At 36.4% G+C, this 23391-nt stretch overlaps 2 protein-coding genes across 4 annotated transcripts; both read left to right on the top strand.

The window, feature by feature from the left end:
- The first annotated feature begins 6558 nt into the window (after window positions 1-6558).
- On the top strand, window positions 6559-9136 carry LOC114160279 (apoptosis regulator BAX-like). The gene is made up of 6 exons (XM_028042809.1): window positions 6559-6655; window positions 7027-7075; window positions 7900-8052; window positions 8176-8311; window positions 8535-8639; window positions 8742-9136. Exons 1-6 carry the CDS (start codon window positions 6583-6585, stop codon window positions 8847-8849), a joined length of 624 nt encoding a protein of 207 aa, XP_027898610.1. The 5' UTR covers window positions 6559-6582; the 3' UTR covers window positions 8850-9136.
- Window positions 9137-18120: 8984 nt separating this feature from the next.
- LOC114160286 (apoptosis regulator BAX-like) lies at window positions 18121-22676 on the top strand. Of its 3 annotated transcripts, none has more exons than XM_028042817.1 (6): window positions 18122-18240; window positions 18846-18894; window positions 20286-20441; window positions 20544-20679; window positions 20770-20874; window positions 21294-22676. In XM_028042817.1, exons 1-6 carry the CDS (start codon window positions 18213-18215, stop codon window positions 21390-21392), a joined length of 573 nt encoding a protein of 190 aa, XP_027898618.1. In that variant the 5' UTR covers window positions 18122-18212; the 3' UTR covers window positions 21393-22676. The 3 variants fall into 3 exon arrangements, with proteins under 3 accessions (XP_027898619.1, XP_027898618.1, XP_027898620.1); XM_028042819.1 differs by having other exon boundaries at window positions 18158-18240; window positions 18846-19125; XM_028042818.1 differs by lacking the exon at window positions 20286-20441 and having other exon boundaries at window positions 18121-18240.
- The last annotated feature ends 715 nt before the right edge of the window (window positions 22677-23391 follow it).

The following is a 23391-nucleotide window of genomic DNA, read 5'->3' as shown; positions in this document are numbered from 1 at the left end:
AATGTAATTAGTTTGATGTGTAATTTTAAGGCTAAATTATTTTATTATTTCTTATTCCTCTCATTTAAATTAAAGATGCCTTTGTAATCAACCTCAAAGGACTGTCCATACCACAAGACTTCTCCATACTGACTTATCTCTTTGCACTTAAATTGTCTTTACAATATGAGGCACTTGCCTGAAGCCTGTTTTCTGCATGAATCTTATATTGATTGTGATTATCTTTCTAAACCAGTCTGATTACACAAAATACAGCTGTAATAATTTTCTTAAATACAAGCTATATTTTCTGCTCTAATATCTTATTCAAGTATAAGAATATAAAAGTATTTGGTAAAAAGACAACTTTAGTCCTGAGTAAATGTTGATAATGAAGTCGTATTTAGTTTGTGAAAAATATTTAATCAAACAGGTTAACATAAAAAGGTATGAACACATTTCTTTGGCTTGAAGAATAACTTATATTAAAATAGTAATAATAAAATGGTCAAATAATTTTAGTGCTAAGGTAACAACATAACAATTTCATAGCTTTTTGGAAAAAAAAAAACCTCTTTGCAGGACAGGCTATTACAGAGAATTTCAAACACATTCCTTTTAACTTTATCCAGGCCTTACTTAGGTCTTCTGGTTCAAGTCTTCTCTGCATCCCCAGAATAAGAAACAAACAAAACATGGAGAATCAATGTTCAGTCTTTTAATTCAAGACTATAAACACACAATTTTTTAAGAGATGCTTTTACAGGAAACAGCTTAATTTTGGCTGGATTACAACATTTTAATTATTTACTAGAAAACTGTAAAACAGCTGAAACCCGTTTAGAATTGTATTTGAAATGTAATCAATTACAAATTTATTGATGGAACTTGACTTAATGCTGTGTTTTGATTGTTGATTCTATGTTGCATTGTGTCTCTGTGTTTGTAATGATGTAAAGCACTTTGAAATGCCTTGCTGCTGAAATGTGCTATACAAATAAAATTTGATTGATTGATTGATCTTTATTCTGTAAGGTATTTTTTGTTTGTTTTTTGTTTTATATGTTAATTGCTTTGTATTTTCAGCACATAAGCATTTTTGAACTACCTTCTTGATGACATTTACAATAATAGTAAACATGACTTCACAGTATTTCTCGAACAGCATTCCGCCATGATTGCAACATTAGAAGCCACACCTTTTTCCGGTTTTAGATCTCGCGAGTTTTCACGACATGAACGGTGTCATAAATCACCTGTACTTGGCTGAGAAATGAAAAGGGAATGTGTAGACCGAGGCTTTGCTGCTGGTTTTGTGAGACGGAGTGCGGCAAAACAAAACACATATCAGAGTTGGAAAAGGCGGATTTTGGCATAAACTGGTATGTGAATGGTTTGGTTGGAAATGGAGACAGGAAATGAGGAAGACATGGATTTTGAAGGGTGGACGCCAGTGGGGAGAGGAAGAGGGAGAGGACGGGGAAGGCATAAAACAGATGAAGGAAAGGAAATGGGTGATATTCAAGGAAATAAACGAGAACTGGAAGGAAGTAGTTCCGAAGAAGAAAGGATAGTTAGGAGGAAAGTTGTGAGGGAGGAATTTAAAATAATATTAAAACTTAAGAACGAAGAAGAACAGGATAACATCAGCCCCATTGTGGTGTCAAGAGAAATAAAAAAGAAAATTGGAGATGTTGAAATGGTAAAGATTTTGAGAGATGGAAACCTATTGGTAGTTTGTAAAAATGAAGAACAAAAAAATAAGGCTTTAAATGTGGATAATATATGTAAAAAAACTGTGTTGGAGAAAAAAATTGTGGGAGAAAATAAAAAAACTAGAGGAGTGATTTATGGGATCCCTCTAGATGAAGATCTTGATAAAATTAAGCGAAGTATTGTAGGAGCAAAAGCAAATAACTTGAAGAGATTGTCAAGAACAATAAATGGAGAAAGAGTAGGAAGTTTGTCAATCCTCATTGACTTTGAAGGGAAAGAATTGCCACAAAACGTCAAAATAGGTTATCTTAGTTTTCAGGTCAGACCTTATATCCCTCCACCACTTCGTTGTTTCAAGTGTCAAAGATATGGACACATAGCAGCAGCTTGTAAAGGGAAACAAAGATGTCCAAAATGTGGTGAAGATCACAAATTAGAAGAATGTAAAGAAGAAGCACAAGAAAAATGTTGTAACTGTGGAGGGCAACATAGAGTTACGTATGGAGGATGTGAGGTAAGGAAGAAGGCAAAAGAAATTATACAGATTAAAACAACTAAAAACATTAGTTATGCGGAAGCTGTTAAAAATGTGAAGGAGCAGACAACAAGAAAGAGTGAACAAATAGCGAGCCAAATCCCACAGCAAAACAAAGTACAATCAGAAGATAATATCACAGTATCAGTAGAAAAACTAATATTATTTGTAGCATATGTTATCAACTGCACTGACCAAGCCAAGCATAAAACTGAGAAAATTAAAATAATAGTGAGAGGAGCTGAAAAGTTTTTGGGGTTTAAAGAGGGATCATGGGAGAACATAAACAAAAAGCTGGAGGTAGATGGTAGATCAGGACCACCAGGTGAAAATAATTAATGCTAATATTACAATGGAATGCAAGAAGTTTAATTGCTAACGGACAGGAACTTAAAGGTTATGTTGATAGTCTTGAGGATAAACCAGAAATTATTTGTGTTCAGGAAACATGGTTAAAAACAACATTAGATTTTGTGATTAAAGGATATAATAGTGTTAGAAGAGACCGACAGGAGGAGAGAGGTGGAGGAGGATGTGGAATATTTATAAAACAAGGGATACAATATCAGGTATTAGGGAAAGGGAAAGAACTTGAATATATTGTAATTGAAATATGGGAACAAGAAGGCAAATTTAAAATAATAAATTTTTATAATCCATGCAAAACATTATCAATTGAAATATTGGAGGAGTTAACCGAATATTTGGAAGGGAAAATAATTTGGTGTGGGGATTTTAATGCAAATAGTACATTGTGGGGTAAAAGTAATGATAGAAATGGACAGGTTATAGAAGAATTAATGGGAATGAAAAATCTTGTATGTATTAATGATGGGAGGGGAACAAGACTCAATGTAAGAACAGGGATGGAATCAGTTATTGATTTAACAATTGTTTCAGATGTTTTAGCTGGTATTTGTGAGTGGTTCATTGATAAAAATTCAACAATAGGTAGTGATCATTATCCCATTATAATAAGAGTAGGATTAAATTTAAATAAGAATATAAAGGTCAATAAAAAACTGAATTTTAATAAGGCAGACTGGATTAAATTTAGATACTTGAGTCAAATAAATTTAGAGAAAGTAGATATGACAATGGATATAAATGATATAAATTTAGAAATTAGTAAAATAATTATGGAAGCAGCAGATAATTCTATAAAGAAAACAGGGTGTAGAAATGATAAGAAAATGGTGCCATGGTGGACAAATGAATGTAAAAAAGCAATAAAGTTAAGAAATAAAGCATTTAAAGTACTAAAAGGTAACCCAATTTATAAGAATTTAATTGATTATAAAAGAAAGCAAGCAATGGTAAGAAGAACTATTAAGAATGCTAAAAGAGAATATTGGAGGAATTTCTGTAGCACAATAGGGAAAGAAACCAAAATAGAAAAAATTTGGAAAATAATTAAAAGAATGAATGGCATAAGGAGAGAGTTTGAATATCCTATATTAAAAATGGATAATATAAATATAGTAAGAGATGAAGATAAAGTTGAAATATTGGCAAGAACATTTAGTAAAATTCATAGTTCAAATAATATTAGTGAAGAGGGAAGAAAAGGGAGGGAAAATACAAAACTTAAATATAAAGAGTTAGTAGAGAGTGTTGAAGAAACGAATAATCTGTTAAATGTTGAGTTTACAAAAGCTGAATTGAAATCTGCACTCAGGAAGACAAAAAATACAGCACCAGGTAAAGATCGGATTTATTATAGAATGATAAGACAACTTAGTGAAAAATCAAAAGACATAATATTGCAATTATATAATAAAATTTGGGAGGAGGGAAAACTACCATTGAACTGGAAGGAATCAATTATAGTACCAATAGCAAAACCAGGAAAAGATAATTCAAACCCAGAAAACTACAGACCAATAGCTTTAACATCCAATGTATGTAAAATAATGGAAAGAATGATTAACAATAGGATCGTATATTATTTAAATAGTAAAGGATATATATCAAAGTTTCAGAGTGGTTTTAGAAAAGGGAGGAGCACTAATGATCCAACGTTATGTCTAGAGCATGAAATTAGAAAAGCACAAGTAAATAAAGAAAGTGTAGTGGCAGTATTTTTTGACATAGAAAAAGCATACGATATGATGTGGGTTGAGGGATTATTAATTAAATTATATATGTTGGACATTAAAGGAAAATTATTTAAATGGATTAAAGACTTTTTAACAAATAGAAAAATACAAGTTAGAATTGGTGAAGTGATCTCAGGAAAATATAAAGTAGAAAATGGAACTCCGCAAGGAAGTATTATAAGTCCATTATTGTTCTTAATTATGATAAATGATGTATTTAAAGATATTGGAAAAGAAATTGGATGTTCACTTTTTGCAGATGATGGAGCTGTTTGGAAAAGAGGGAAAAATGTAGATTTCATTGTAAGAAAATTACAAAAGGTTATTATTGAAATAGAAAAATGGGCGTTGCACTGGGGATTTAAGTTTTCAGTTGAAAAAACAAAAGTAATGATATTTACTCAGAAAAAATTAAACAAGGAAATAAAATTGAAATTATATAATCAAGAATTAGAGCAAGTAAAGTGTATAAAATTTTTAGGAATATGGTTCGATGAAAAACTAAAATGGAATATTCATATTCAAAAAGTGGTAGATAAATGTAAAAAAATCTTAAATATTTTAAGATGCTTGGCTGGCAGTGACTGGGGAGCAGATAGAAAATCACTAAAACAGATTTACACTGGAATGATAAGATCTAACATAGACTTTGGTTGTATAGTTTATGGTTCAGCAGCTAAAACACATCTGGTCAAATTAGACATTATTCAACACCAGGCATTAAGATTATGTACTGGAGCATTTAAAACCACACCAACAGCAGCAATACAAGTAGAAATGGGAGAAATGCCATTAGATTTAAGAAGAACAAAACTAGAAATAAATTACTGGTTAAATGTACAAAGCAATAAATTTGATCATCCAACTAGGGAAATTTTAAGTCCATGTTGGGAAAAAGAAAAGAAAGAAATGAGGAGTTTTGGATGGACAATTGAAAATACAATAAAAGAATTTAAAATGAATAGTTTAGAAATAAGTCAAACACCAATATCAATAACACCACCATGGATTCTACCAGAAGCAACAGTAGATATGTCAATAATGGAAAAGAAACAAGATAAATCTTACATAGCAGATAGTTATTCAGTACAGATACATTTAAACAATTATTATCAATATATGCAAATTTATACAGATGCATCAAAAATAAATGGAAAAATAGGAGTAGCTTTTGTAGTACCAGAATTCAATTTAAAAATGGGAAAACGAATTACAGATGGATTATCAGTATACACAGGAGAAATGTTGGCAATATTATTAGCTTTACAATGGGTAGAAGAAATAACACCATTAAAAACAGTGATATGTTCAGATTCTAGCTCTGCACTATTAAGTTTAAAGAACACTCAATCAGATAGTAGGATGGACATTTTATTAGAAATATTTCATACATTATTTAGGATACAAAATATGGGTTTAATAGTTATATTTGTGTGGGTTCCAGCACATATTGGGGTTGAAGGAAACGAGAGAGCAGATAAAATGGCTAAGAGGGCAATTCAAAATCCTATTGGTTTTACAGTTAAAACAAGTAAATCTGAGGCAAAGAGTATGGTTAAAGGAAAACTGATGGAAAGATGGCAAAAAAGGTGGGATGAAGAAAAAACAGGAAGATGGTTTTATAAAATTCAGAAAATAGTAGGAGAGAGAAGAAATGGAAGAAGAAATAGAAAGGAGGAAAGGGTGATAACAAGATTAAGATTTGGACATACAGGACTTAATTATACACTTTTTAAAATAAAAAAGCATGATAATGGCAAATGTGATTACTGTGGAAAATATGAAACAATAGAGCATATTATATTAGAATGTCATAAGTATGAAAGAGAAAGAAGATGCATGAGAAGAGAGTTTGAATGTATTAAGGAAAAGATTAATTTATTAGATATTTTGAGGAAGAATTTGGGGAGTAAACACATACAAATAATTATTAAATATTTAAAGACAACTAAATTGTTTCACAGAATTTGATTATAGTAGGTGTGTTTGTGAATATGTGCATGATCTAGAGAGGTATAGTATAAAGTTAAGTATAAAAATGGATGAATGTGTGTGTATATATATATATATATATATGTGTATGATTTATTTATTTAGTTTATTCATTATTGTTATTTGTAGGAGTATATTTAAATTTATATAAATAGATAGTCCATCTCGAACCACACTCCATACCAGTAAGTGGCGGTAATGCTACTTAAAGTTTGTTGCAAACCGCCAAAAAACTCAAGAAGAAGAAGAAGAAGAAGAGAAATGAAAAGGTCAAACTTGTATGCGGAAATGTTAGAAAAAAATATGGCATCGGGAGGAGAAGGAAACGCTGAAGGTACAGGCTATTCGAAAATACAACTTGTAACAACGTTCCTAGCTGTGTGACATATTTAAGATAACTTTATTATGTTTAGCGGTTTGTGTAGCCTACGGGAGTTGCGGGCAACTTTAGAAATAAGTATTATACTGAAATTAAAACACCTTAACCCTCACACCCGGAAAATACAATGGAAAAAGGGCACTCGGGTGTTCCGCTGCATGCTAAGGGGGTTTAAACAAGTAAAGACAAATGTATGAAATGCTTTTTTATAACTTTTTAAAAACAAACTGTAAAAGTTTCATTTTCAACTTAATTATGAGTTTTACTTTCATTTAGCCATATCGTCATTTCGATGATGTAACTCTTGTCTGATTCTTGTCTTTTAGGATCTTTAAAAGATACCATAGTGAAACAGCTAATTGTGTTGTTAAAGAAGTAAGTATCACTACATAACTTTGCATGATTACATAAAAAAAGAAATAAATATGAAGAATCGAAGTGCTAGTGTTTCAAATTACGTCTTACCAAAATATTACAGTTATTAAATCATTATTTCTCTGCAGGTTGTGTTCCCTTAAGTTTGATGTTATTGTTTTTCATTTAGTGTCATTTACAGTCAGATGGTACATTCTCTCTCTCTTCAGATCGGTTCAGACTTTCAGTTTCCAATTCCAGAAATGTCTGTTATTGTGAGGCAGACACTTTGGCACCTGTCACTGATGAAGGAGACTGATAGGAGGACATTTTTCTGTCCTTATTAAGCTGGGACTTTTCTTTATACTGTAATGTACAGTAGGTGTTGCTGTGGGTCCAGAGCCTCAATAGATGAAAATTATTAGATAACATTTTCTGTTCTGTTTGACATCAAGAAATGGTACAAAAAAATCTAATTAGCTTTTTTTCTTTAAACCACTCTTTGTATCAGTACTCTTGAAAGTTTAGTTTAGCACAGATCCCGGTGAATAGTGTGACATGTTTAGGGGAGCAAATAAAGACAAATGTATGAAGGTCCAAGCAAAGAAAAATTGCATTAGAATTTGTCATGAGCCAGGTAGTGGGCTAGATGCTGTTTACAATTTTTTTTTTTAAAAGAAGGAAAACAACTTTAAGTGATTATTGAACAGATTCTAATATGCCATAAGCCCATATCAACAATATTGTTATCCTGGTGTTTTTAACAATTTCACAAAGTAGCTGCTTTTTAGGCAATATTTCTCATTCTGTTTGCCAGATCTAAACCCACCTCATCCTCCTTTTAGTTTCATCTGGAAGCAGATCGAAAGACGTTCACTGGGTGATGCTGAAGTGATTCGGAAAGCACTGGATGCACCACAGCTATGTACCCCACAGATGCAAAAAATCTCTCAGTGTCTCCAGGTTGTTGGAGATCAAGTGGATGGAGATGTTCAAAGGTGAGCTTGCCTTTCTGGTAGGATTGTAACTCTAATTTAAGCACAAAAATGGATTTTGAAAACCATAAGTTGTAGAATTAATTGTCTTTCCCTTAACCAAATATGGATTTTTCCCCTCCATAGTGCAATGAAAGATCAAACAATACGTCCCTCAATAGACAACTACATAAAAGTTGTCCTCGGGATATTTTCAGACGGTGAAATCAACTGGGGCAGGGTGGTTACAGTATTTTCCTTTACCTGCCTATTTGTTTTGAAAGTAAGTGAAGCACTTAGTTTCTTTTTAGTGAATTACTGCAGTCATACACATTAGTGTTAAAAGTATTTATATTTGATCAACTTTGAGTTTTTTTAATTTTAGAAGCATTTGATCATTCTTATTTTAAAAACCAAGTTTAACTTGTGTTCAAGTAGGTAACAGGTTTATTCAATTAAATTGAAATAAATAAATTCAATTAAACACTTTCCACACATCTTGCTAGGCATATGAAGACAACATTTATGACATGATAAAAAACATAATCAACTGGACCATAGATTATTTCCGGAATAAGGTTGTCAACTGGATAAAAGATCAAGGTGGCTGGGTAAGAAACTCACCAACAAATCATGTTTGAGGACATTGCTAACTGGTTGTTGAGCTTTGGTCATAAAAAGAAGGTCAGTAATATTCATATGTATATTTTCAGGAGGGGATTTACTCCTACGTTGGCACTCCCACATGGCAAACTGTGGCAATTTTTCTGGCTGGTGTTCTCACCACCCTTTTCATCACCCACAATGCGAGGCGCCCGTGAGGCACAAACGGAAGAACTATGCAACAGTTGAATGAGAAGATAATGGGCGTCTGCAAGTCAAGTCAAACAAAAGGAACTCATATACAGGGAAGGATTCTTTGTCTCCCATTCGATTGTGAGTTGGACTAGAAGTGCTCCTGTTTACATGCACAAAATCAGAGGGACGGGGAAGATTTTAGAGTTAAAGGGGAAAAAAGTGAACTGAATAATTTTTAGTTGGAAAAAGCAGAGTTTCAGTAGATGTCATAACATGTTGAAAATGTATTTACATTTATTTGCACTTTTGGTACTTACTACATTTTTCAAGTGTCTAGAACTGAATATTTAGTTCCAAGTTGTTTCAGAAACTATGCCTACCCAACATACTGTCAGTTCATATTTTGTGGAACAGGCACTGCTATCCACTTCAAAGTTTGTGAACACTTTATTTGAAATGAGCTGTCAATTACACCTTGTGCGTCTGTAAGTTAAGCATTTGGCGAATTATATAAATATATTACTCTTGAAAGATGTTATCTTCTAACACCCTTATTTATGTGTCTATTTCAACAGTTTCTGACAACACATCTACAATATTAAAATTTAGTTAGTACCATGTGGAGCATTGTTGGAATAAAAAAAAATGTCTGAAAAGCAATTTGTAGAACCTACATTAATGTTAGAATGTTGTCAAGAAAATCCGAGCTCATCCCACTTCCCCATGCTGGAGATTTTAGTTTAACAGTAATAATAAATAAAGTTATCTTTAAAATGAATCACTCAAGTGACATCTAGGCCCAACAGTAGACTTAAGTGTCAATAAAATAAATCTAGTTGTGTGTGTTGTTTTTGTCTCATGCAAACTTTGCTTTAATTCTACTTTTTTCTATCTAATCATAAGAAATCATAGTCAGTCAGAGAGAGTCATTAAACAGGAAAAGCAGGTTTCCTGGAAAAAGAGGAAGTTTCCAGCCTGCAGATTTATAAAAATAGCTGAGACTATTTTAAAGCATGAAAGTTTTAAAAAATTAAATCTAAACATTATTAGTAATTGGATAAGATTCAAAGTAAAATACTTATATGAATATTGGTTTACTTGTAATAATACACTTATATTTGTGGGAACTACAAGAAAAACAAGTAACTGTAACTTTAGTAGTAAATAATTAGAATCATGTATTATTCTTGGTTTCTTTTCAGAAAAACATCTGTAATAACTCACATTAAGATCATAATAAGAGTAACTAATAAGTAATGGTTATAAAATTATAAATGAATACTAAATCAGAGAAGCTAAAGAAAATAAATGTGATATAAATGTGATTTTGACATTAAATTTGAAATGGTGTAAAAAGGTGTAACTGCAATTAAACATCACTGATATGTTGGAGGTAGAGAGTAGGTGAAAGGTTGTGCAGGCAAGGGACACAGGAGGTTGAGCAACCCTGAGACATTGGCACAGACATCAGGAAATGTCTGTAAGACAGTGATGGATATGAGATCATCTGTCTAAGCAGACAGCAGGCGCACCAGGGGGGTGGATGAACCCTATATAAGGTGAGTGCAAAAGAGGAACCGTTCGTTGGATCCTCCGGGCAGCTTCGAGCCAAGATCGAGATGGACAAAGAACTCTGCAGCTGAAGAAGAGCCGGGGCCACGGAGCCGGAGACTGTCCTGCACATGGAGACCAACCCGTCTGGCCCACAATCTGTGGCTTCGAATCGCACTTCTCTCATCGGCTGGGTTCTGACCCCAAAGACAAAGATGAAGACAAAGACAAGGAAGAAGAACTGGTGCCTTTTTTCCTGCCAGCACCAAGTCCTGTGTGACCTCAGCATCCATGCGGAGAGGAGGCTCATCAGACCTGCGGAGATCCTGGCCTTCATCGATCAACATCTTCCTCCTGTTGCAACACCTTCTTCATCATCGTGCCAGGTCTGGGGTTCGAGGCGCCAAACTCCGTCCGTCTCTCTCAAAGGTTCCCTTTTTTAGTTCTCAGTATCAGCAGTAGGGAAAGATAGACTAGATGATTGATTTTACTTATTTGATTATTTCTGCTACTGAATTAAGCTGTACTGACCCTTGCAAAAATGCCTTACTAATAAAATATTTAGCATAAAGAAAATCTAAAAGATGTTGTGGACATTCAGTTAATGAGTCACCTTAAAGTTCTTTGATGGTTGTAAAATAGCTGTGATGTTTGATTCTGGAGAGGAAGAGGTGGAAAATGTTTTTAGGTTGCTGGTAGCCCATATTTAAAACCTCATCCTTGGGACTCGACCGAGTCACTAAAACCTACCTGGTTCAATAACAAATGCAAGTTGCAAAATAGAGAACGAGCGACCGTTAACAGGTGTGCTCTGTGAAACTAGTTGGCTGTAGGCTGCTCAGTCTGGCTAATTCACAGGGGGAAGAAGGGTGGGACACCTGGATGTAGGCCGTCAGATAACCAGGCGAATCGTTTCTCGAAACCAGCTTAAACAGAGTTTACTTCAGTTCTGGACAGGGTAAATCCCAGCAGATTTAGGAAACTCAACGGACCCGTTAGACGGAGAGCTGGTAGCACATCTCCCCTCTCAGAAGAGGAAGTACGAGAGTGAGAGAGTAGAGACAGAAAGGAGGGGGGGGGGTGTTGCGCAACAACAAGTGGCGCCCAACGTGGGGCTCGATCCAACGGAGTAGGAGGGCCCCATAAACCAAGTCAGTAAAAACAGATGTGTGATTCTGAATAGCTCACTTGGATGGTTAACTCTTAGGGAATAGAGTTAATGGTGACTGATAAGGCCGTCAGTCACAACCCTTGCAGTAACTGTATAGCATACAGGTGAGGGAAAGCTTCTACTGAGGATAAATGACCGGATCCAGACAGTGAAGCTAGTAGCCAACATAGTCTAGACCCATCCCTGCTCGAAGGCTAAAGAGAGGCTTTGGGGGATAGACAACTCGAACCGACAGAGAGACGGAGTGATGGATGATCACTTCGAGGAGGAAAATCTGGGGAAGAAACCGGAGGAAGCCGGCCGTCCAGATCGTTTGGAAAAGGAGGAGACCTCAACAGAACTGCATCAGCTTCTACACAGCTACTGTGACTCAGACCTGAAGCAAGTGGGGAAGTTGGTTCCAAGAATGAGGAACTGAAACATCAACCCCTGACAAAGGAAAGCTGGCTCACTCTTGCTGGAGTGGTTCGTGATGTAATGCTGACCAGACCAGCCAGCAACCATGCAGAGGAGACGGAGAAAGGTGTCATCAGCCGACGATGGATGAGGAAGCACACCGCGTCCTCCACTGCAGCCATCGAGAAGACATCCGGCAACAGAGGAACAAACACCAGCAGCTGACATCATCACACAGACGCAGACATGGTTAAAGACATCCTGCTGGACCCGGAGCTTGAAATTGGGCCAGCACAACCCACCAGTAAGAAACGACCGCAAGAGACATCTGAGAAGCCAGAACAACCGGAATGGACAATCTACACCGATGGATCCAGAAAGGGGTCCGACCAGTCGGCATACTGGGGATTTATTCTGAAGCAGGATGGCAGAGAGAAATGCCGTCAGAAAGGAAAAGCTCCCGGTAGTGCTCAAGCCGGAGAAGTAACGGCAGTACTGGAAGGATTGCTGGAGCTGGTGAAAAGGAAAATCAAGAGTGCCAGGTTAGTAACTGACAGTTACTACTGTGCTCAGGCCCTTAGAGAGGACTTGGCCATTTGGGAAGAAAATGGTTTCGAGACTGCAAAGGGCAAGCCCGTGGCACACAAAGATTTGTGGAAAAAGATTGCTGAGCTAAAAATGCAGTTGGAGATAGAAGTTGAGCATCAAAGAGCACACACGCATGAGGGAGCTCATTGGCGTGGGAATGATGAAGTGGACTGTTATGTCCAACAAAGGAAGATCATCTTTGTCGGTACCGAGAAGTGGGACAGTACTCCCAGAGGACGGGAGGTCCCAGAAGAGTACGTGGTCGAGGTCGTGCGGAGCGTGCATGAGGCCCTTGGACATGCAGGCGTGCGACCTACCCGTAAGGAGCTGGAGGAGCAAGATCTTTGGATCCCAGTGAAACAAGTCCAACGCGTGCTGAGGGACTGTGAAGTGTGTGGTCAATACAACGCAGGTCGCCGAGGGCAGCGGATGGAAGGTTTGTTCATCAAGAGCACAGTCCCATGGGGTTCAGTCTGCATGGATGTAGCAGAGCCAATGGGGATAACAGAAAAGAGAGGTGAGAAGTACCTCTTGGTGCTGATGGACACAGTGACAACTGCTAGAAGAGCAGGTCTTCCCCTGCAGAGGAACTCCGTTCACGTCACAGAAAGCAGGGAGGCGAAGACACTTCTCCTTTTTGCTTAGAGAAGGAAAAGGGAAGTTGCAGCTTGAAGTGTCACTGAAAACAGGGCAGAGAGTTTGGATTAAAGCTCAAGATCGGCCTGCAGCTACGGTGATCAAGCTGAGATTCAACGCCCGAGATTTTGTAAAGTAAGTACTGAACTTCAACACAGTACTACTGATGAAGAAAGGGGTCCATGAGGAAGCAGTGCTCAAGCCAGTTCTTAGCTACAGCGAACCAGAACATTACAAGAAGATGGCCAGAGAATCAAGCACCATGCCATCCTATATTAGACTGGCCACTATTACAGGAAGGTTGCCGTTCAAAGAACAACTTCAAGGCTTTGGACTGGGAGGGCCGTGAAGAAATTGGATTATGCTAAAGAAGAACTCCTGTCACAACCTGATGGATTAAAATGGAAAAGGATCATGATTACGGATAAAGCGTCATGATGCTTATGCTTTTTGCTTTGCTCTGCTGAACAGCCAGAATTTGATTTTTTTTTTTTTGAGGCCTTCTGTCTCAGCCCATCTTCCCTAAAGAACCATTCCACATCCTGAAGAACCGACAGTTCATCCAGCGAAGGTTCCTGTAGAAGAATCAGAGCGATCCAAGTTTTCTTCGACATTCATCACCTCATGGGGGAAATCAAAACTCCAAAGAGGGGGTGTCAAGAGAAGTGGAGTTTTGATGACTACACTGAGCCCTCTGTGAAAACTGAGGATGAAGAATCTGCATCTTCACATCCCAGACGAACCTCTTCTCTTTCTAGTGGATGAGGACGGCGAACTGCAGGAGGGTGATGGACTCCCAGCATGTGAAAGGTCTGACCTCGTGGAGGGGGTGTCAAGAAAATCCGAGCTCATCCCACTTCCCCATGCTGGAGATTTTAGTTTAACAGTAATAATAAATAAAGTTATCTTTAAAATGAATCACTCAAGTGACATCTAGGCCCAACAGTAGACTTAAGTGTCAATAAAATAAATCTAGTTGTGTGTGTTGTTTTTGTCTCATGCAAACTTTGCTTTAATTCTACTTTTTTCTATCTAATCATAAGAAATCATAGTCAGTCAGAGAGAGTCATTAAACAGGAAAAGCAGGTTTCCTGGAAAAAGAGGAAGTTTCCAGCCTGCAGATTTATAAAAATAGCTGAGACTATTTTAAAGCATGAAAGTTTTAAAAAATTAAATCTAAACATTATTAGTAATTGGATAAGATTCAAAGTAAAATACTTATATGAATATTGGTTTACTTGTAATAATACACTTATATTTGTGGGAACTACAAGAAAAACAAGTAACTGTAACTTTAGTAGTAAATAATTAGAATCATGTATTATTCTTGGTTTCTTTTCAGAAAAACATCTGTAATAACTCACATTAAGATCATAATAAGAGTAACTAATAAGTAATGGTTATAAAATTATAAATGAATACTAAATCAGAGAAGCTAAAGAAAATAAATGTGATATAAATGTGATTTTGACATTAAATTTGAAATGGTGTAAAAAGGTGTAACTGCAATTAAACATCACTGATATGTTGGAGGTAGAGAGTAGGTGAAAGGTTGTGCAGGCAAGGGACACAGGAGGTTGAGCAACCCTGAGACATTGGCACAGACATCAGGAAATGTCTGTAAGACAGTGATGGATATGAGATCATCTGTCTAAGCAGACAGCAGGCGCACCAGGGGGGTGGATGAACCCTATATAAGGTGAGTGCAAAAGAGGAACCGTTCGTTGGATCCTCCGGGCAGCTTCGAGCCAAGATCGAGATGGACAAAGAACTCTGCAGCTGAAGAAGAGCCGGGGCCACGGAGCCGGAGACTGTCCTGCACATGGAGACCAACCCGTCTGGCCCACAATCTGTGGCTTCGAATCGCACTTCTCTCATCGGCTGGGTTCTGACCCCAAAGACAAAGATGAAGACAAAGACAAGGAAGAAGAACTGGTGCCTTTTTTCCTGCCAGCACCAAGTCCTGTGTGACCTCAGCATCCATGCGGAGAGGAGGCTCATCAGACCTGCGGAGATCCTGGCCTTCATCGATCAACATCTTCCTCCTGTTGCAACACCTTCTTCATCATCGTGCCAGGTCTGGGGTTCGAGGCGCCAAACTCCGTCCGTCTCTCTCAAAGGTTCCCTTTTTTAGTTCTCAGTATCAGCAGTAGGGAAAGATAGACTAGATGATTGATTTTACTTATTTGATTATTTCTGCTACTGAATTAAGCTGTACTGACCCTTGCAAAAATGCCTTACTAATAAAATATTTAGCATAAAGAAAATCTAAAAGATGTTGTGGACATTCAGTTAATGAGTCACCTTAAAGTTCTTTGATGGTTGTAAAATAGCTGTGATGTTTGATTCTGGAGAGGAAGAGGTGGAAAATGTTTTTAGGTTGCTGGTAGCCCATATTTAAAACCTCATCCTTGGGACTCGACCGAGTCACTAAAACCTACCTGGTTCAATAACAAATGCAAGTTGCAAAATAGAGAACGAGCGACCGTTAACAGGTGTGCTCTGTGAAACTAGTTGGCTGTAGGCTGCTCAGTCTGGCTAATTCACAGGGGGAAGAAGGGTGGGACACCTGGATGTAGGCCGTCAGATAACCAGGCGAATCGTTTCTCGAAACCAGCTTAAACAGAGTTTACTTCAGTTCTGGACAGGGTAAATCCCAGCAGATTTAGGAAACTCAACGGACCCGTTAGACGGAGAGCTGGTAGCACATCTCCCCTCTCAGAAGAGGAAGTACGAGAGTGAGAGAGTAGAGACAGAAAGGAGGGGGGGGGGGTGTTGCGCAACAACAAGGTACAGTACCTTATTGTACGTCATGCGCTCTGTCAGAGCGCAAGTGCTCTCTCTGAACTTTGGTGAACTGTATTTCAGAATGTAAAAGGTATTTTTAAAGCATCTGCTTTAATTGAATGACATGCAATCATCACCTTGAGTTTTCATGCATTTTTGTCTACATGTATTTACTTGTGTTTTGAGACATTGGGGTTTGTTCATCATGTGTTTTTGAGTGTCATGGACTAATATTTAATGTGAGCATTGAAAGACGTTTATGTTCAACCTAATTTTTGACAAGTTCTGAGCACTTTATATCTGACTAATAGAACTGCTGTAATATTATATAGTTAGTGCCTTCTGTTTTTTATGAGAATAATTGTATTACAAGGTTTCAACATTTTCTGTTTGTAAGGCTGAAAAATGCCTCAAATTCACATCATAAGTTGAAATAAATGCCTCCTTTTTAAATACTCCTTTTGTCATGTACATCCATCACTTTGAACTCTGTAATTCTTAAACCTTTTTAAGGGTGCTTTAACTTTTTGCATTGATTCAACATTAATTCCAGATTATTCAAGTGCTTATTTAATTATTTCAAATACTCAATTTAAAGGGGAAAAAAAGATTCTTTAAATTGGGCAAAAGAATTTGAAAGCTTCTGTAAAGACTTTTTTTTAATTATTATTACATTTATACAATGAACTGAATCTATGACTGAACTCCTTATCTTTTTCGAGATTTCAAACCTTAATCAAATGTTTCAGCTAAGGTTTACTCTTGACTCCAATGTGCTGTTTTTGTAAAATGCAAGCCAGCATTTTATGGTAAATTTTACCTTTTCCATATGGAAAATTCACCTGATTTTACTTGGGGCTTAAATTGAAGGATGTGTAGTATTCTTAATTTTGCTGGATTATAAGGAAAAATGTTTTAATAAGAATATCTTTAGCTTCTCAAGCTAGTCCAGACTTTCAATACAACCTAAGAAGAAAAGAAGCTCACCTCAGGTGCGACAGACAGGGAAGAGCAATCTTATCAAGTTGTTAGACACGGACGGGAAGAAATGAAAACACAAATAACCATCTCAAGTTACTGTTTTGACTCCAGGCTTCCGGAATTATTTTCACTTCATAAGATAACATCTACTTTTAAAAGTGGCCTCACAATGTTGAAAATATTGTCAAATAAAGGATAATAAATCTGGACAACCTTCTACAAGAAAATGAAGCACAATACTTTAACAGAAATTTAAAAAACAGAGGGCTTAATTTATGCAAATATTTATTATGGACAATTAAAATAGCATCTTATATCCTTGCTCATTTAAATGAATGTACACATTGAATGATTTGGCAAAAATGACCAGATGGCTTAAAAATCACCTTTTACCTCAATTTTAAAAAATACAAGACTTTATTAAATATTCCTTCAATCATTATATTCAACACATGTAATTGGACTTCATTTCCACTCAGTTTTCTTTAAATAGAGCTGAATTATGAGACTTTATAAATTGGTCATATTAGCATTCAGTCCAGTACAAATTCAGCTCAATTTCTAATGAGATCCAATCAGACTGTCACATTTAGATAATTTTCTATACAGTACACTTTAAACTCATAATGCTACATGTTCCCCTATGTATGACCTCAGACTAATCTCCTATGCAATAATTCATGGCATAATGATAAGTAAAACACAGAAAGGCAGGTTCTCTTGTCAAATCTTTCTCACCAAGCACAACATCAATTTTGAACCTCTTTGCAATCTTTGGCTGCAACTGAACGATATAAAGATTTTTTAAAAAGGGAGGAGAAGAAAATAACAACAAAATAAATCATACCAGTACAGTTTATGTCTGGTTAATCAGGTTTTGGTTGACAGCAGGTTCGTACCAAACAAAGAAAATTAAACGTCGAGTCAAATTGTGGTTCGACAGCAAGGGTGTGGACACTGCAACTGTGTTGTTGTAGATTTTATATTATATTTCATATGGTTAAAAACAGTGACAAATACGTTTTAAAATTAAAGTTATACTTGTTTGGCCATCAATATTGTTAGCTGTGATACAGATGAGTCATTTCGCAAGAAAACATTGTGTTTATGTTTTGTAGTAGCTATTGTTTAGATTGTCATGACAGCGTGACTAACCTCATAAACCTTCAGCTCTGTGCATCATAGTCACATCAGCATCAAGGAGAAGCAGAGGAGAGAAAAAAGATGTGGTCACATGACTGTGCGGAAGTAGAAGCCGGGGAGGCAGACGAGCAAAATGGCAGAAGGAGGTGGAGGTGATCAAGGTATTGGCTGGCATCTACTATGTTTTTTTATTAGTGTAAGCTGTGACAGTGTTCCTAAATGTTTTGTAGGGGTAGAAGACCTTCCAGATTAGCGGTTTGCTTAGGGGTTTTTAGTTCCACGTCTATCGGACTGTCGCAAAAAAAGACAACAAAAAAACCCCACCGTTGCCTGAACTGATGTTAGCTTAGCAAAACTGCTAAGTCTTAGCACTGATGCTGTAGGGTTTTTTTTTTTGTGCTTTTTAGAGACTAACGTCAAAACATTGGTATGTGGATATTAATTTGTATTCTTCTCTTCACGCCTAAAAACCCTTAATATTCACCAGGAAGCTAGAATATTTTGAATATTAAAAGAAAATGTTGAAATTATTTAGCTAAACCTGACTCCTGGGGTTTGACGTGATGCTATGGTGCTCTGGAAGTCTCATCAGAAATATTGATTTCGAAGCATAGATTAAAGAAAAATAATTAATAGTAGGAGTAAACAAGCTGCTGAGGGAGTTTACGCGGGTGTTTAATTTGGGGTTGATTTAGGGTGAGTCGCGCTTTGGCGCTGGTGTATCAACATTTGAATGATGTGACTCACCCTGACCTTTGTTTCTCAGGAAATTCATCTGAACAGATTGTGGAAGTCGGAGCTGTGTTGTTGAAGGAGTAAGTTAACGTTGCATCTGACTTTTCGTTTTTCTCCTATAAACACTGGAAATAGATGTGATTACTACGAATTGTATTTTGTTAATTTGTCCTGTTGCAAATTATGGTGGCTTGTATTACTGTCTTCAAGTTGATATTACCATTAATCCGGGCCCTGGATGGCTCAGTTAGTAGAGCAGGTCCACCATGTGGAGATGCTACGGTCCTCAACTCAATCGTCCTGACTTGATGGTATTCAATGTTTTCTATCATGAAGCAACTCAAATATTAATTTTTGGTCTGTTTGTTTTACAAATCTGTGTGCTACTAACTTCTCGGGGTTTGTTTTTTTTTACTATGAACACTGTACACCCAACATAATGAGGCTTTTTGCCTGAAACTCTTTCTACTTTGATAAAATACAGCAGAAGAACGTACGCAGAAGTCTTAAAGATTATTTTGTTAGTAGACGCTTAGCTATTTTCCATGTCTCTCCAGACATACTTGATGGATTTAAACAGAAATACTTTGTCACAGGTGTCACAGCTCATGTTACTGAGTGTCTAAGGACAAAATAATTTTTAAGACGGCATCATATATGGACACAATTGGCTTTATTGATAGAACATACGCAAACCTTTTCAATTCATGCCTGAGTTATGTGTAGGACACTCTGACTAAAACATACCCTAAGGCTCATCAAACCGGTTACAGCTTCTCAAGAAAAAAAAAAAAAACAATAATGTGAATGCTGGGTACAGAGTGTTCAGACAGATGAATCTAATTAGTCTCTTAGCATAATTAATAAAAAGCACTTTTGTTATAACAATAACAAAAATGTTACATTAGTCTGTAATTACAGTTGTAGCATATTTTTAACGTATTTTAATGCAACTGCTGTAATTATATTCATAAGTGTGATTAATTTGCACTGAGTTCTGATGTATATTTTTATATTATTCTCTAATAGAAAGTCAATATGTGACAAGTTCTTTTTTTTCTTCAAAATACTGTAAAATGTGCCACCAGACATTGGGTGCTAGCAGACGCCCAATATGATTTACTTTTGAATGTTGGATTTTATTTACGATAGGAGTCGGGGTAAATTAAAAATTAAAAAACGCTGGTACATTTTTTGAGATTGTCTTCTTTCAGTTTTAGACCAACTTTTGAGCTTCTTTTGACATCTGGATCTGACGCATTGTTTTGTTCAAGGTCTATAGTGGTTTATTTGGGTGGAAGGTTATTTTAAAGTCATTCTACCTGTCTTGTATATAGCCTGTTGCCTTAGAGCCACTGCTGATAAAACTGCTATTTATTTTAGTGGCTTTGTAATATAGTATCGTGTTATAAATTTTGTGTCAAAGTATCTGGGACTGCAGATCAAACATTTTTCTGTTTTGCCCGAGTAGCTTCATTTACGAGCGGATTCGGCGGCACGTAGACAGTGATGCTGTACTGACCAGAGAGCAGCTCGGCTCACAGGAGCTGTGTGAAAACCACAAGAAGCTCGCTCAGTGCCTTCAGCAGATCGGAGATGAGCTTGATGGAAACATGGATCTGCAAAAGTAGATTAACTGTCTAAATTCTGACACAAAATTTGTAAATGTTTATTCTGTCTGTACATACCCTCACTCATAAATCAACTCGGATAATAATGTTTTTCTTAGGATGATAGATGACTCCGCCCTGAGCCCATCAAAAGACGTCTTCATGAAAGTTGCCTTTCAGATCTTTTCTGATGGTAGATTCAACTGGGGCCGAGTGGTTGCGCTCTTTTACTTCGCCTGCCGACTCGTCATAAAAGTTAGTGAAGCTCCTCTGTTGTTTCTTTGTTTGTACATTGTGGGATTATTACTGAATAATAAAGTGATTTTTTTTCCATCCATTTTCTAGGCCCTTGTAACCAAAATCCCTGATATCATCAGAACAATAATTAACTGGACAATAGACTACCTCCGGGATCATGTGATCAACTGGATAAGAGAGCAAGGTGGCTGGGTAAGGAATCATTAATTACTTCTGATCATGATTACAAACAGTACTGTGCAAAACTCACCAGGAATCCTAAGAGTAAAAGTAGCTTCTCGTGACGTCATTTTAGGAAAATGTGCAGAATTTGTGCAATTCCAAGATTGTTCTTAGTATTTTACCTCTATGCGATAAAAGTTTGTAGGCCTTAAGAGAGCTCCTAATGTGACAAAATGTAGATAGTGTGTTACAGTTACGTTAGGACTTAAGACTTTTTAAGCTAAGATCGGATCTCTCTGAGAATCTTTGCGAATATAGGTCCAGACTTGTCTGAATAATTTGAATAGTTCCCCAAACTTTGGAGTCTTTTGAAACAAAAAAAAATCCAATAAGCAAAATATAGTGTAAATAATTGTTGTGGTTTAAAATTTTGTTGTTGTTTTTTTCAGGAGGGAATTCGTTCCTACTTCGGCACGCCCACTTGGCAGACGTTGGGGGTCTTCCTGGCCGGTGTTCTTACCACTGCTTTAGTCATGCGCAAGATGTGAAAACCGCTCTAGGAGCAGGGAGGAGAAAGATGGGAAGACCTACGACTGAAGGAACAGGAGCAGAAACAAGATGATCAAAGGGCCAACAGAAACGAGTCAAGGCAGAGTTAAAAGAAAAATAAATAAATAAGTTGAGCTAGAGGAACTTGTACATGGAGAACCACAATTCCTGTGAAACTGAGAGCTGGACTGGAAGTGCTGTTGTACCCATGATCGTTAAGCCTCTGAGGAGGAGAGATGTGCATGATGCACAAAATCAGAAAGATAGGGAGGATTTCAGACTTGAACAAAGAAGGAACTTTTAATAATTTATTTTTTACTTGGTACAAAGTCACTGCACTCTGTTTCTTACCCTAAGACTAAGTTCAGCTGGATGGAGTGGGTTCTCTGTTATTTTAGTTGTAGTGTCTTTTCTTTCTTTCTTCCTTTCTTTCTTTTTTTCTTTTTTCGTTATCATCATCATGTCTGTATGCTAGCCAATCTCCATTCATATGTTATTGTGAGTAGTCCCCTGACGGAAATCTTCAAAAAACTGGCGGGTATGGACATATTAGATGGTCACGGTGAGACGAGATAATGACATTTTTTAAACAAGTGATAAATTAACTAAAAATTGCAAGTCTGTGCCATGGAGTTTAAGCATTAGATTAAAACAAGCCCAGTTAATTTGTCTCCCCGTAAAACCAGAAATTCAAAGTTTCTAACTACTTCAGGGACTAACGAAGGATGTCTAATCAGTTGGTTGTGTTCAGAGTTTGTTTACATTTTAAAAATATTCATCTTATTGTTTAAAAGAAACACAACCTTACCGAATTATTACTGTTGGGGTCACTGAAAATTCTTGGATAAATTTAAATCATTGCTGTTTTGGGTGTTTGGAATACCATTGCAACTGTGACTCCGTTAATACATACAAACAAAAAAATCTGTTTTATAAAAGAGCCATGTGTCGTGAGTCAGCAGTTCCTTTGACCTATGAAAGAAGCTGTGCTGCATACACAGAAAGCAGTGGGCTGCTTACCTCACTTTTGATACATTCAGAGTACTGTATTTTTGCGACAGTTATTCAGACTGCTGCAACGTCATGCAGCTTAAGGCTTTTTATACATTTTCCTTGTTCATCGGTGCCTTGATGTTTGCTTTTTTACAATGAAATCACTTTGATATAAGTTTTCACCTTTTCTATCATATTTGTATGGGCGGAAATTGTCTCAAGGTCCCCTGAAAACCTTTTTGCAGTGACTTGTTATGTTGTGATAAGGAAAATAAATCTTTTAAACTCTTCCTGTGGCTACTTGTGTGCGTTGTTTAGGTGAAGTGTTATTATGAAATAACTAGGTCATGTAAAATCTTAACATTTTTAGAGATGTTTTGTGATATAATGTTGGTTATTTATTTTTTAAATAATCCTACTCACATGTCCTCAGAAAATGCTTTATTACATATAGTGAAAAAGCGTTCGCAGCGAAACCTTTAGCACTACAGAGGGTTCAATGTTATTTAAATAAACTTATTTTTTTCTGATAGACAAACCTATGCCTGTAGTGCTTAGTAATTTTAGAACCTTTCACTGAGTTGATAGAATATTATTAAATTTGCATTCAATAGGATATTTGATATGTAGTATTGTATTGAGATTCAACCCAAGGCAGGTACTATTTTCTGTATGCACATACAAGGAAGTAGTATTTCTCAAGTAAGTGGGAGGGAAATACTGCTCATTGTTTTTCATTCATACCAGCAGTTAAGGCATGACTCAATCTGTTGTTGGGGATATGTTCACTACGGGAAACTGTTCACCTTTCATTCTTAAGATGTCCTTTATAAATTTAACACAGTCATCCCGAAGAACAAAACAATGTCCACCTCCCAAATCTTTCTGAAAAACATATTTTTTCAACTTTAAACATGTCAGTATGTTACAACTACTTCTACCTGAAACGTTTATATCAAATATAATCTATATTTTGTGTTATTTAACCAAGTATGGCTACCAATC

The sequence above is a fragment of the Xiphophorus couchianus genome, chromosome 16 (assembly GCF_001444195.1).
Source record: "Xiphophorus couchianus chromosome 16, X_couchianus-1.0, whole genome shotgun sequence".
In the NCBI taxonomy this organism is placed as follows: Eukaryota; Metazoa; Chordata; class Actinopteri; order Cyprinodontiformes; family Poeciliidae; genus Xiphophorus; species Xiphophorus couchianus.
Note: the sequence above shows the minus strand (reverse complement) of the source record. Positions and strands in the feature narration are given on the sequence as shown.